The sequence below is a fragment of the Zerene cesonia genome, chromosome 6 (genome assembly GCF_012273895.1).
Source record: "Zerene cesonia ecotype Mississippi chromosome 6, Zerene_cesonia_1.1, whole genome shotgun sequence".
Lineage (NCBI taxonomy): Eukaryota > Metazoa > Arthropoda > Insecta > Lepidoptera > Pieridae > Zerene > Zerene cesonia.
Window position 1 is genome coordinate 3,099,247 of NC_052107.1, and position 15,557 is coordinate 3,114,803.

At 31.9% G+C, this 15,557-nt stretch overlaps 2 protein-coding genes across 3 annotated transcripts in view; one reads left to right on the forward strand and one right to left on the reverse strand.

Annotated features, from left to right (window-relative positions):
* Positions 1-1,028: 1,028 nt before the first annotated feature.
* Positions 1,029-5,332, reverse strand: LOC119840524. The gene is made up of 5 exons (XM_038367190.1): positions 5,231-5,332; positions 4,104-4,229; positions 2,281-2,495; positions 1,894-2,043; positions 1,029-1,155 (listed from the first exon to the last, which is right to left on the reverse strand). The coding sequence occupies exons 1-5, from the start codon at positions 5,244-5,246 to the stop codon at positions 1,069-1,071; spliced, it is 594 nt and encodes a 197-aa protein (XP_038223118.1). The 5' UTR covers positions 5,247-5,332; the 3' UTR covers positions 1,029-1,068.
* A 7,573-nt stretch (positions 5,333-12,905) lies between these two features.
* Positions 12,906-15,557, forward strand: part of LOC119840521 (ubiquitin carboxyl-terminal hydrolase 1) — a 9,858-nt gene continuing 7,206 nt past the window's right edge. Inside the window, exons 1-6 of one of the 2 annotated variants that reach the window (XM_038367183.1) lie at positions 12,906-13,054; positions 13,173-13,442; positions 13,712-13,892; positions 14,204-14,411; positions 14,966-15,113; positions 15,430-15,547. In XM_038367183.1, the coding sequence (XP_038223111.1) occupies positions 13,184-13,442; positions 13,712-13,892; positions 14,204-14,411; positions 14,966-15,113; positions 15,430-15,547 (914 nt within the window). In that variant the 5' untranslated portion in view covers positions 12,906-13,054; positions 13,173-13,183. The remainder of the gene's footprint in view (positions 13,055-13,172; positions 13,443-13,711; positions 13,893-14,203; positions 14,412-14,965; positions 15,114-15,429; positions 15,548-15,557) is intronic. The other variant, XM_038367184.1, reaches the window with a different exon arrangement.

Sequence of the window (15,557 nt, forward strand, 5' to 3'; positions counted from 1 at the left end):
ACAGATTCGAAATTCAAATGTAATATTTTTTTATAATTAAGTGTAACAGTATTTATGGCCAGACTAAGTATATATAAGGTAACATTTTTTACACATTCGTGTTTCATTTTAAAGAATAGAAAAGGGAATTCGTACCCAAGCCCTTCGCTTTACTGTGTCGACGCCGAAGACAACAACTCGTGATTTTTTCTCATATTTTATTTTAGTTTGCACAATTTTGATAAAAAATTTAATTTATATATTTGGTATCTACTGTCACACGAGTATATCTTGTTAAATCAATTATTTACTTCACAAATTATGTATTACTGAACGAAATATTTCCTCGGAGTACGAAGATGAAGTTTCTAAGTAAAATATGGAGAGGCCGCTGTAAGGAAGATTGAAAAACTTCTGCATGTCAAGACTAGATGAAAAGGTTCACTTTAAAAAAGAATTCTCCTTCGAATCGAATTAAATTCGCAAAGACATTCGTATCTAGATTTAAATATTAAATTGCGGTACATACTGACCAGAAATGTTTAATAATATTTCAAAGGACTTGTAACAGGATCGAGATTCTCAAAGCGTCTTGACCGTAAAGTTGAACTGCCATAGGAATTCGTCGAAACATCGGCATCGCGATCTCAAATTCCTAACTGGAAACTAATACTTAGGTTTGTGTCTCGAGGGAGATATATAGTTAATATGTAATCAGTTCAAAGTGTATTTAGGACTGCATACGGAATCTGTAGAATAACAATTAGCAATCTTTATGAGTTCCTAGGATTTTCATATTTTACGTAAATATTTAATATATAGGAAAAGTAAAAAATAATTTGAAAACAGCATAATTACACTTAGCCAGTCTCCTTCTTTCTCCACCTTTTTTTGTCTTTTTTTTTCTTCTTTTCTCTTTCTCCATCTGCTTTTTGATAACTTTTTTGCCACGATACTTCATTCAAACCTATTTATTGTATAGTCAAACATGGGTCAAATTATTAGTGGGGCTGCATTAAGTTTTTTTAAAAGACAAAAAATATGTTCACAATATTACAATGTATTAAAAATAAATGTATACAAAATGTTTTAAACTTCGCAAAGAATTTCGTAACGCTTGTACGAGATCTCTGAGCCACCAAATGAGATGTAACAACATTTGTGACTTGTGTGTACCTGAAATAAAACAGATAGCGATTAAGTTTACAGATTTAAATTAGGAAAATAAATAATAAGGAGGGCCATCATTATGGAGGCTTGGTTTTCGATGTTTCTGCAGCTATCTTTTACCAAACCACAAATTACAGACTACAATATTTTCTTTGTTATTTGCAAAAATTCTTAACTTAATTTGAAATGGCTTAAGAACACTTAAATATTTAGTACTCAGATAAGCGACTTTGCATTTTCTCTTCAAAGTAGGTATTTATTGCTAACAAGCGCTTTATACATTTATGAATTGGTAATGATTACGAGACAAAGTGTAATTGATTATTATTATGATTGATACCTAGATACATTTCGAATACAAATATTATATATAATTTGAAATAGCTAATTTTGGTTACAGTCAATAATATAAGTCTTGTTAGTGATGACGTCAATCTTATATACATTGAAAGCGTCTAAAGAATTCCTCGATTTCGCCCGTGATTTATCATGTTAGATACAGAATATCTTATCATAACACAATGAGTAATGGGTATTATTTATAGTGTTTTAAATTCTTTAACAAAATTATTCGTATGAAAATTATAAAACCATCCACAAGATAATCTTTAATGCAGTTTTTCTTGGGTTATATTTTGATTCATTAATTTGAGAATGAAAATATGCTATCCCTCTATACCTCGTTCTTAAAAGCATAAAAAGGACAAAGGTTGTCACTTATAAAATAAGATGGATAACACTAACCTTTCCGGGTGTTAAGGATCCTCGGTGTTTAACCCTGCCTATATAAAGAGGCTCTCCTATGTGTGTATTGCCCGCAGGAATGGCGTTTTCTGGGATCTCATCCCTGCTAGTAGACACCCATTGTACTAAGCTTGGGTCTGTACAAAGAATCTGTTAATTGAAAAAAGTTTTCATTAAAAAAACAACCAGCAAAATGTAATTTGTATCATATAATAGAAAACAAACATCGTAAAAAGTATTTAAGAAAAACAGTTGCAACAATAACATAAAAAAAAACTCAAAGCCTTCTCTTCTCTTTAATTTTCTCGATTCAGTTAATCCAGAATTTAAATGTATCAAAGATATATACGATATTACATTACCAAATGGTACCCTGATCAAAATTACCTCAAACTCTTGAACGGGCACCTCCTTTCCAGCAAGTGGTATATACGCAGCTCCGTGTGTCACAGCCAGTTTTCCCGGTATGAGACCAGCATCATGGTGAACACGGATGGCCCATAGAGGGCTGTTGTCCCAGCCCTCCTTACCAGCGACGAAGGCACGGTCCATTAGGGAGTAGGCCGTTTGATGAGTTGCTGGTACCCAATCAATTGGAGGACCTGAATATTGACAGTTAGATTGATCTTATAATGGATGGCATTTTAATGGGGCCTTAATTCAAATGGCAATGCTTGTCGTAATAGTAAAACAGTTATTTAGTTTTATAGTAGCTATCCGCCCGTAGCTTCACCCGTGTGACCACACGGGAGAAAGTCATTCAAAGGTAAAGATAGACAGTCGCAAGGTTAACCCTGCAGTTCCCAGTGTCCTAAGATTTCTGGAATAAAAAGTATTCTATATCCTTTCTCGGGTCTCAAACTATCTCTGTACCTAATATCATCTGAATCCGTTCTATAGTTTAGGCGTATAGAAGACACATTTATAATATTAAGTTGGGATTGGTAAATATGAGAGTTTTCTTCGATTAATGTCCATTTAAGAGGATCGAATACGTTTCCTTTTCCAACCTTCGCTATATTAATATTCGCTTGGAATATTTATTAAATTTTCTTCCAAATGAATGAACAATTAACGCTCGAACAAAATTTATTTTTTGCAGAGCTCTTGCAACTATAGAAAGGCTTTCTCTGTTCTCCTATAAAAGAGGGAATTTGATAAGATCGATGTGTCACATTGCAACATTATCACTGTATGACATCATATTAATTAAGCCAGTTAACGAGAAATATATTGTAGCAATAAACTAGGAAACATGATATCTAATTTTTGGGCTCGATTATTTCTTTTAGATAAGGGCGTTAGACTTAGATATCGAATAACAATTAACGCCGCAATATTAGTTTGCTTCATTTTATAATTTTTTTCAATAACTAGATTTCTTTTTGATGTTCACATTCAAAACATTTGTTGTGTTTATTGAGTGGTGAATATTATTATAGAAAATAAACTTCCAAGGCAATATCCCTAATGAACTACAGGTAAGCTTTAACGCACGCTCAACAACCGAAATCACTAATTGTACGAAAAATTTAATCGCAGCGTCGTGGTCACGGCAAAAGATCCACGACGCGAGATTCATGCTATGACTCTAATAAAAATCAGGAGATGTTGTGACAATGTGAAATAGATTCTGTGGCGGACATGCTATTCGGCCATGACGCTTTTGCCATAGCTTTGAAAATCCATCACGCTTTCTAAATATAAATTGGTTCACCATATCTCGGTGTATATATATGTTTTTATAAATGAAAAAAAAAATTACGTGGGAGTCGAGCATGCATTAGTATATGCGGGGAAGTACCACACTCCCACATCTTCGTGAAATAGTAGCATTCTACTGTATTTAGTACGGTGAGTGCGGGAGGCCCATTCTCCTCACTCTTCCCAAACCATTCCATATGACCAGTCGTCAACTCTTTCCTTTTCCCATTCCCGTTAAAAGTGGGTAGCAGATTCGCAGGATACTGCCTCTGCGAATGCCAATGTTCATGGGCAGTGACGCTCGCTTACTTACTATAAGGCTAACCAACAACTCAGTTCCCCGCTGTGGCATAAAAAAAAACTATACATAAAGTCGATTCTGACACTTTCCGGACGCTACCATGCCGTGGTCAATAATGCTGGCTTTGTAATTTTAAATTCCAAATAATACCGTTCGCCACTATAATGAATAAGACTGGATTTTTGTTCCATTAAAAGGCACATACAGTCAGCAACTTCAACGGGGTCAGGTATAATTCCGTCAGGATATACTGGTGGCATAACAGGAACTGGTTCGAAAGCAATATCTGGCATCGGCGGCGGCGGGTAGCCGATGTACGGTCTGTTATAATCTGAAATTAAAAAATACATTTAACTTAAGAACCTCCACCTTTTTTGAAATCGATTTAGATTACACACAAAAATACCACACAGAATTATCTAACATGTCTACTTATCTTTCTTTGTTAAAATTATATCAATTTACAATTATCTATTATCGCTTAAATGTTAAACGTTACAAAATAAATTTTCATATTCACATCAATATGAAAAATAATGAATCACAGAATGTTCAATTTTGACCAAAACAAGTTTTGCGGCAAACAGGCCGCCGATGAGAAAATTTTCCCAACACGTTATTGGATTTCAGTATTTAGAAACTTTATTGTTGTTCCAGCTTTAAATTGAATACCCTGTGGAAAAACTCAGTACACTTTAAAATCGCTGTTTGATTTTAATCGCAATACAAAATTCATATTTTGGCAACGACTATACCGAGGCAGAGACATTAATGTTTTACGGGCTCATTCAGTAACTTAGCATAGAACTTTCTCGAACAATGTCTCCAAAGACATCTCGTTCAATTTACATTAAAGTGTTTTATAAAAGTTTACCGTGATGTTATCTTATTTTGTGTTTTGCTTATGCATTTTTAATGAGTTTATCTTAAAAGATTTTTGGTGCTAGATATTATAGAAATTTAAATTTTCCTTAATAGATATAATAAGCATAGAAGTAATTTATAAGGCACAAATGTATTATATATACCGCATGATTTCTTTGAATTCTCTTTATGTCTCCATTTTATAAAAGTCACATTCAACAACGCTCAAATATCTAGAGCATGAGACAAATGTAACTGAATACAATCTCGTGGAACATATTGCATTTATAGTAATATTTCAATTCGACATGTCAACTGAGCAGACGCACACTTCCTGAAGATCTCTTTTGTATATTTACTCTAATACCTATTGTATTTGGCTTTGTTTATAAGCAGAAAAATGTATTGTGGGATAGTTAGTGACTATTAATTTCTGATTACTTTAAAATAAATAATTTGGGAACTTACCGTATGTGCCGTACATTTTAATATACTTTGTACCCTGTCCTAGATATGAAAATGACACTTAAATACTGTTAAATGTTCGTATCTAGCAAAACGACTCTTCCATGTAACGCTACACTGATTAATATTTTTATCTCAATCAGTCTGTTTATCACCACCGTTTCTGGCAATAGATTAGATTATTGTGTTATTGCATATGTCCAATGTGTATTTGCACTTCTTTAAATGGAAGCAATAATTATTTAGAATGTTAAAAGAAATGTTTTAAGCTCTAACATTAAACTTAAATCTCATTGCCATATTTTTTACTTATATCTAAAGTTGTACATTTATTAATTTTTATGTACCTATACCTGTATATTTGTGTAACAATTACTGATAATCCTTTCAATAAACAAGTAATGTATCTCTCCGTAAAGAAAATCAATTTACTGATTCAAAAGAGACGAGAAACATTCAATTTGTAACATCCTTATTTATATACGCAATAAATAAAAACGCGGGAAAGAAAACACTTTTAAAACAAGCTTGTGCAAATGTTTTATCGGGTAATGGCAATGGACCACTAAGTATCTAATTGTTTTCTTTTTTTTTTCGTAGAATTGGAAAATAATTTAAATATATGAAGAGAGGAAAAACGAATATGGAAGGAATATAATGTATGAACGAAGCCAACAGTGACAAGGGAAAGCAAGGAAATACGCAGCGAGATGTCTTCCTCTTATAAAATTGTTTCTTGATGCTTATTAATTGCGTTCTTTTTTTTATTATTTATATTTCAGTATTAGATGCATACATTTGGTGGGAAATTTAAAAGTTTAAATAACGTATCTATAATATTTACCTGAAATATTAGTTACCTGGAAACAAGCCATTCCACCCTTTAGCACACCAAAAACATTGTGGTATAATCGAGTGAAATACTATCTTCTTATTAATATATTACTCACTCAGAGTATATAACTCAAATTTATAGTTATTAGTTATAAACGATGACTACTTATCTACATTTTTCACATGCAAAAAAATTATTGAAAAAATGCAAATTGCTCCTCAATATAAATCCTCTTTTTAAATGCTTATTATTAAATTCTCAATTTTTTATCATTTATGTAAAGTACCCTCACCCAATTTTGTATTCGCATTCTACGATCTTTTCATATTTTAACATGAATATTTCTCAATTATTTTCGCAAATTACCGGGATCATTTTCAGAACTGTCAGGCACAGAACTCCGCAGCTTAAATAATATCGTTGATTCAAATATGCCATTATATTGACTGTTTGAGTCCGTGGTTTGATCACGGTTCACTTACCTACTTATTATTTTCATTAACGACCGTATTACGATATATGATGATTTTTATAGTTATTAGATACAATTTATTTGCATTATTATGTGGATTTATGCCAATTTTTTTATTATTTAGAATTAACGTGCGTAGCGAGAAAAAAAAATTCAACAATATGGTTTATTATCTTAATTTTATAAACCATATAGGTTGTGAACACGCACGTTGGTAATTAAATAAATAATTATAATGTAACTAGCTGTTACCCGTGGTACATAGTATATAGCCTCATCTCACTCAGAATAATTGTAGCTTTCTAATGGTGGAAGAATTTTTGAAATCAGTCCAGCCGTTTACGCGTGTTGCGTGACCAAGGGAGATAGGGATTTATTTATCTATATATAGAATATAAATTCTAAAATGACGTGTGCCGCTTAAAATGCTGTGATCACACAACGTGATGTACAAACACCGTATTTATCTTCTGTGATTCTACAATTCAACAATTACCACACCAATTAAACCTATTCCAAAATTTATAGTGTTTCACCTTCAAGTAACAAGAGGACAGTAAAACGAGCGCCTGCGGTAAGCGATCAACCGCAAACTGTTACTGTCACTTCATGCTAAGTTAGCCAGTGTTAACTTCTCACATCACTTCAGTACTATGTTCTAAACTTGAAACGATAATATTAATATTTCAATGATATCTACGCAATTTATTGTAAAAGTGCGAAACTTTACAGATATTTTTTTTTACGTTTTATGTATATTTTAGGTTATAATTTAGGCTTAAGGTATAATTTAGATTTCTCTCCAAAATGGTTTTTGGGAGTAATGAGTGCTATTAATAATGATTAAAAATATAATTAATAAATCTATAACATTTTTAGCGCTAACTGTATCAAAGTTGTAGTTACTAGTAGTATTTCTATCATATATTGTCTATATTGTGTTTATAATTACCCAAAAGAGCAAAAGCTTCCCCTGGACGTTATATACTACTTCAATAGGGTTTCCTCATTGGGTCGTTTACAATATATTTATAACGGTACATAATTATCGGCATATATATATAACAGTTGTTATCCTAGAATATAATGGACTTAAAAATATAACATTCTTAGCCCCGGCCGGAAGACATTTTTTGTTAGGTTTTAAATTATGAAACATCCTTTTCCAACCGGACTGATATCCATCGATCCTAATATAAAAACGTGTTCAGTCGTTCTTGAGTAATAAGTGTAAGTGATGTAACCAACATGAATCTTTTTTATAATACTACTTAAATATTATATTATACATAGAGTTCAAATACTTGTCCTCTACTTGTTCTGTTCAAGAACGAGGTTCTTTTATTCAAAGTTTTGGATTTCAAGGAAACTCAGTGCTAAATATTTTCAAATAGAACTTTCACGAAGAACTATTGAGAGGACTTTAAAGCGTTGTGGATTTTAGACAGCAAGTTTGCTTTGATCTATAAAGTTAAACCAAAAGACGGAAAGCCTTGGCTTTGTTATAGAAGTAGAATGGAAGTGGTACTTTTTATATATTATAATATTTTAGTCGGTTATTAATTTAACCTTGATACCTCCACGTGTTCCTGAGAGAAAGAGTCTTGACCGACAAACAGACAGGCGGACATCAATAAGGGTTTCGTTTTCTTTCTTTTTTTTGAGTTACGGAACCCTAAACACAATATGTTTATAGGAAAGTCCTTGGGAAAATGTTATTAAAATTGTAAATGTTATATGAAGATAATTGAGAGGCGAGGTTCCTCCCTTTACACGAGAAGAATCAAGCCTTTCTCCCTTGATAATAAAGTATCAATATACTTTTTGTTCTCATATTTCAACAGACCTTCATGTTTTGAACAATCAACGCACGATAAGTGCCTTTTAAAAGCAGTCGATGTTCATCTGACTAAAGATAATTACAAAACATTAAAATGTTTGTCATGTGTCCTATTTATAAAACTTTGATACCTACCAACTTTAAATATTAAAGGTTAATGAATTTTATTTTTGTATCATAAATCATAATACCCGTGCAGATTGGTTTTCACTGCGACCACAGATGATACAATACCACAGATAACATAATACTATAAATACTGTACGAGTACCACAACTACGAAAATAAAAAAAAGAACTTTTGTAGTCAACACGTAACTACTACTTTCAAAGTTTTTTATTAAAAAAATGAATATATAGCCTAACTATTATAACACTACAACATATATTCCTCAATGCAAAGTATTAAATTGTAGCAATTCATGAACGAGCCGTAATAACACATAATTGCATAGTACCACTGGTCGTTTCAACAGCTCAGGTAACTGTGATGTGTTAATTTTACAATGGCACTCGCACACTGGAAAACAATTACAATAAAACTTAAACGTTCATAGATTTCACATTGTATACAATTCTGTCATAACTACGTCATAGTTTGAATTATTAAAAAACGATGGAAGAAAGGATTTAATCCGTCTTGCTTTTCAAATAAATTCAAACAATTGTGAAATTATATATCCCTTTGTTGCCAGCTTAAAAAAAGTTAAAATGATACAATTTCAGAGGTTCTTTTAATTTCAAATTATGGAAAAAATAGTAAATCTGAAGTACACTGACATTACTTCTAGTATAAGTGTGAAGCACACAATTCTAAGTACCTGTTATATTACTACTAGAGCTGTTACCCGCGGTACTATATCACTCTCTAGCCTCCTAACTCTATACAATAATATTGTCCCATTAATTCGCTATTTTGCGATGTGAAGGAAAAACAAACGAACATAAACTTTTTGACACTATCTCTTTCTATGTATAGTAAGTATTTTACTCCTTGTAAGGAGAAACAGGTTTGTGATATTTAATTGCTTGTCTGTTCCGGAGGCCAATAAAAAGTTTTTTTGATTGAAATAATCTCGAATCTTGTTTATATTATATAAATACACTAGCTGCACGCCCCGGCTCCGCCCGGGTTGTCATTTATCGTAATTAAAATTATTTAAACTATCCTATCTCTCAAGTTGGATCGAACTGCACATGGTGTGCGAATTTTATTATAATCGGTTAAGTGGTTTAGGAGTCCATTGAGGACAAACATTGTGACACGAGATTTATATATATTAAGATACTTACAATCTTTGGTCGAGTGGTAACTTTTTGGGCTAAATAAACATGCCTGTGTTATGATCGCATTGAATTATACAGTAACATCTATATATATAAAATTCTCGTGTCACAGTTTTCGTTGCCATACTCCTCCGAAACGGCTTGACCGATTCCTCTGAAATTTGGTAAGCATATTGGATAGGTCTGAGAATCGGCCAACATCTATTTTTTATCCCGATATTCCTACGGGATACGAACTTACGCGGGTGAAACCGCGGGGCGCAGCTAGTATATAATTAATTTGTATGGAAACGTATATTTACGAAAAATCGATCGACCTGATTAGTGGCAGGGAGCCGCTGGACTCAGGCCGCTGGTGATCGGTTGTTTTGGAAATCTTTGGGGGAGGCCTATGTCCAACAGTGGACGTCCTAAAAGGCTGCAACGACATACTTACAATAAAAATAAACGATCTGAATATCGGAAAAGATTTTAATGTAGTAGTATGCAACGGTTTTCGAAGGTGATAATTCGATTTGGCAAGTATCAGTTAAAAAGTAATAAATAATTAATCGATCCGATCAATCACCCAGATACTGTTTTTAATATTAGAATAAGAGCGTCTGTTTCCAATTGTACTCGTGCTTCTGTTTTTTTATTATATTTACAAGTGAATTGGACACGAGGGCCGCGTTCAGAGAACTGGAGGGGCAATTTGTATAACGAATAACAAGAGAGAGCTAAAACAATGACAATTAAACAATTTGGTTATATTTTTTTATTTCATTTCTTTGTTCAATATAAGTTTTCAATTTGTGTGGTATATACACATGTTATGTATGTTAGGATCTAATCTGTAGAAAGGGGGCTGTGTTTATTATTAGTTTGATCGTAATAAGAATGTGCTGTGATTCTACACAACTGTCTAATTGATGACTCAGTTGACAACAGAGCACTATAAAAAGTTCTACCCTTTACCTTAAATTGATTATTTTTGAACTGTGTTTGGTTGTGTTTTTCACTCACAGCCTCGTACCAAGTTTAATTATAAATTTTTATATCAGGCAATTATTGTTACCCAATGCTTAACTTGTCACCTAACAATTCAAACGCAACTCTGGCAAAATCGGCACACCAACGAAAATATGGGGGTTTCCAACCTACCACCAGTGATCAGTTGCAGTTTTTGTGGTAGTTCCCAGTCATATGTACATACCTATTGTCACTATGGGTTCGATAACTTTAATATAATTTTAACAAAACTTTAAGATAATTATACATCACTACATAGTATAAAACAAAGTCGTTTTCCTAACCCAATGTCCTAATGTATCTTTAAAATTACGCACGGATTATGATAGTTTTTTTTTTTATTAGATAGAGTGATTCAAGTTCCTCTTGAATCACTCTATCTAATATAGTAATATATATCTATCTAATATAGGTTTATATGTATGTATAATAACATCTATTAAACTACTCCGATATAACGCGTGCGAAGCCGCGGGCAGAAGGTAATATAAAAATCAAATCTTTATCTTATTTATATATACAATATTAATAAGATAGAAATTTTATTTTTAATGAAACTAGAGAAATACATGTTTAACATTTTGTTTATTAAATTATTGTTATCAATATCATTTTGATTTGACTTATACCAAAACTTCTGAGGCAACCTCTTCCTTTATTAAGTCTTGTAAATGAAAGACTAACATATTACAACTTAGATTCAAGGTATTATGCATTCAGCCGTTTTATGTATTCTACATAATCCTTCGTTTTATTCATTTCTTAAGATATTCCTAGGCGTAAATTACCTACTTAATTGCTAAGTATTTTATACCAAATTCTATGAAAATAGGTAAAGGAAATATATAAATATATACTTAGGATATGTATAAGCGTATTACAATGTAAATTACTGAATTTCCATCTTAGAACTACTGAAAACTACATAAAAATAATGAATGAATATTCATTATACAGTAAAGTACTAATAAAATTCCATAGATTTCTTTTCCTATTCCAAAATATAAGTAGGTATTTATCATTGTATATAGCGATATAGGTAGAAGGGGTAAATGCAATAGGGCTCTAATTGCTTTCCATCTTAAAGCTGCTCGTAAAGTCTTTTATCTCACCAACACCTTCAAATTTACGAGAAATCCCGAAATAGAGGTTAACAGTTAAAAATTTATGAATGTTATGATCTAATATTACAGGTTAATGGTTAACATTAAATGTTATGTATGGACTAATTCATTTTATATCTCTAAAACAGTTGTTCATAACACCACAGATAACATAATACTATACTAGATAATACTAACAATTATATTATAATATATTATTTAGGCTTCGGTCACAAAAAACTACTACGCTGATCTACGTCAAAATAATGAAATTTTTTTGGAAGCCGTTTAATTATTGATTAAACGGCTTCCCTAAATAATCGTTTGCAACAAAGACAAGAAAGGGTTGCACCGGGAAATTTCGACTACGAGTGTACATTCCGAAATCAGTCGACTTATTATTATGTGGAACTGCCTTAACTAATGTATTTCCTCTTGTTCAACAAAATTCCCAAGATTGTCTGATTTCGATATCGGGCAGCAATATATTTATGAACAGCTTGAGTCAGTTTCCATATTCGAAAGTAATTCATTCATATGAAATTAAAAAAAAATGGAACCCCATTACAAAATCTTCGTTGTCCGCCTTGCCGGTGCGTTTGCATTTGCCACCACTAATGAGCATATGGCAACACATAATATGCGTTCATAAAAATAACAAGTTCTGAAACTTCCAGAATATTTCAAAATTTATTATTTTGTGTGTTCACTGCACACAAAATACTAACTTAGTGAATTGATTTAAATATGGGCCCTGTCTAAATCAACCAAACCTATTTATTCATACCTATGTAGCATTTTGGACACATAATGAATGTAGTAAATAATTCGATGAATGTTAGTACTTAAGACGACTTACTGAAAATGATGATCCAAATTTATCATGATTATAACTGTCTGTATATATTACGACCATGGTTTTATAGGTACTTCGGCAAATTTTTCATTGATGTTGGGTACGCTTTTTAATTCTCTATCTCTGAGTTTTATTGAAATTCTGAGAATTTTTTTTATTATTCAACGTTAAACTAGAATTTCTTTCGATGCGTGATTTTACTAATTTTACCTTTATCTTACTGATACCGATATTTTTATCGGTAAATTGGTGAACATCACTAAATTTTCATTACACAACTAATCCAATATGGCGGTCTGTTACAAATGGAGTTATTCGTGGTTATTTTCATATAATTTCTGTTTATTTTAACAGTTTCAATTTAAGGAATACATTTTCTTTTGTGATATAATGTAAGTGGATGACTTATATATAATCTCATGCCGTAAGTATGCTATAAGACACATAGTGAATTTATTTATAAAAATATCCTTGACTGTTCTACAAGTAGCAAAGATTCCAATACAATTTGTATTATTATAATTGAGCTTTTACTTTTACAGGTATTCTGAAGATGCCCTTAAATTCTATGCCGGAAACTAAAAAAGGAGTTGATAGAACTAAATTTTCACTGTCTCTTAATAGAAATAATGCAACACAATTAAGGAACGAAATTAAAAAACCGGGTTGCAACAAAATAACTTATACCTGCGAAAAATCCTTCGACAATAAAGAAAATAAACCTGTCAAGAGACCTTTACCAAACACTTACAACAACACATTGAATGCTGCAAAAAAATTGAAACCTTTGACTGAATCATTAAAAGTGGGAGGTATTTGTTGTTATTTTTATATACAAACTATATTATTTAGCCCTCATAATTGCAACACATTATTATTTCATTTGGTATTACAACAATGCTTAAAATTGATTACATAGTTAAGGTGATAATCATGTCAATGTAATTGATGTCTTAATTGTATGTGGTTGTACATATATCACATAATATTCTAATATGTATAAGAATCAAATCTTAATACCTGCTGATACTGATTATGATTTTAAAATGTCAAATGTAAGTAATGTATGATCTCTATGTAGCTTCATTGGGAGAACCACAGTTAGTGATATTAAAGCCCAAGGAAGGCAGCTCTGCCATGTTGAATGGCCACCACTCATCAGATAATCAGTATGGGGGGAGCTCCCAAGCCAAGGCTCCTATTGCCACCCTATCTAATCTTGGAAACACATGTTTTCTCAACAGTGTATTGTATACTTTGAGGTAGGTATATCTTTAATCTATGTTTCTTGAAACTATAGTATAATACATTATTTGTCATAGTATTCATAACTTAAATAACATTTATTGGTATAATTAGCCAGAAACTTTATGAAAGGACTGATTATAATATTTCAGGCATACAGTTGTATCTTGGCAGGAGTGACTGTTTAGAAGTGTTCAATTATTACTATTTTTTAGTTTTCATTTTTTCAAGTAATTTAGTAGTTACATGTAGTTACATACTTCAACTTTTTCTAGAAAATTCATCATCCTTAATCAATGCTATATTTATTAATAAAATACATTTCCAGGTATGCCCCTCAATTTGTCCATAACCTGCATCACTTAGTGTCAGATTTGAGTAGAGTGGAACAGAAACTTGGCAGCATCAGGTTAAAGAGTTCCTCCCTCGGTAGGAGTGCAGCAGGCATTGTCTCCTCAGGGACAAGGTCCTGGAGCAGTAAAGATTTATTGTCCTTAGGGCAATCAGATAATAGTTCCGGAAAAAGTAAAATACAGGTAAGACAAATGTAATGGCATGTCTGATAAGAAACATACTAAAGAATATGACTGTAAATGGAAGTTTGCAGAAATAACCAAGAGACAAACATTTAATCAGAATATATATCATACAAGCTACACCCCGTCTTTCACCCGCATATGTCTGCATCCCGTAATAATATCGGGATAAATAGTTGCTTATGTGTTATTCCAGTGGCCCTGCTGTCTACGTACCAAATTTCATTCCAATAGGTTCAGTAGCTTTTGTGTCAAAGCGTATTTGTTACTCATACACACATCCTCACAAACTTTCGCATTTATAATATTATTAGAATTCTTATTTTTAAAAATGAAAACAAATTCAAATGATAGTGCAAATTCATATGGGATTTAAGATGACAACTTTATCAGATATACACACATTACTATGCCAAATTATGAATTCAAAGGTATAATAATAATAAGACAATGACTTTTATTGTATAAGTAATAAGAATATAGTGCATAGGACAAAATTATGCTGTTTCACATTGTTTTTTTTGTATTAAATATATTTGTTATATTAATTTTAGATAGCAACAGAAAAACTTCACGAAACATATTTAAGTCTACGTGCAGTGGAGAGCAAATGTATGAACACAACAGCTGACACAAGCCCTGAGCCGTATGCAGCTGATGCCTTTTTAGCAGCTCTGAGAGATGTTAACTCTACTTTTGAAGGTTGGTTTATTTTACAGCTACAATATTAAACCCAGTTTCCTAGCATTGAAACATACTAAATTTAGACTATTATAATAAAGCCTTTTATCACATCGATTGGACAGGAGAAAATTAATTAAAAAAAATCAGTTTTTTTTTGAGAGCAGATTTGCATCTGATACATTGTCATTTTATTTTAATTATTCTTTGTTTTTATTTAAATAAACTGGTCCAAGTTCTTAATCAGAAAGAAACTTGTATTTACTTGATTTAATGTATAATAAATACATTATTTCTTAATTTACATTAATATATCACAATTATTTCACAAATGTAGGTAACAGGCAACAAGATGCCCACGAATTACTGGTGTGCATATTGGACAATATCCGAGAGACATGTCGAGCGTTGAGCGCTCGCGCCTCGCGTTTACAGTTGCAAGAAAATGGAGATAGGTATGGATTT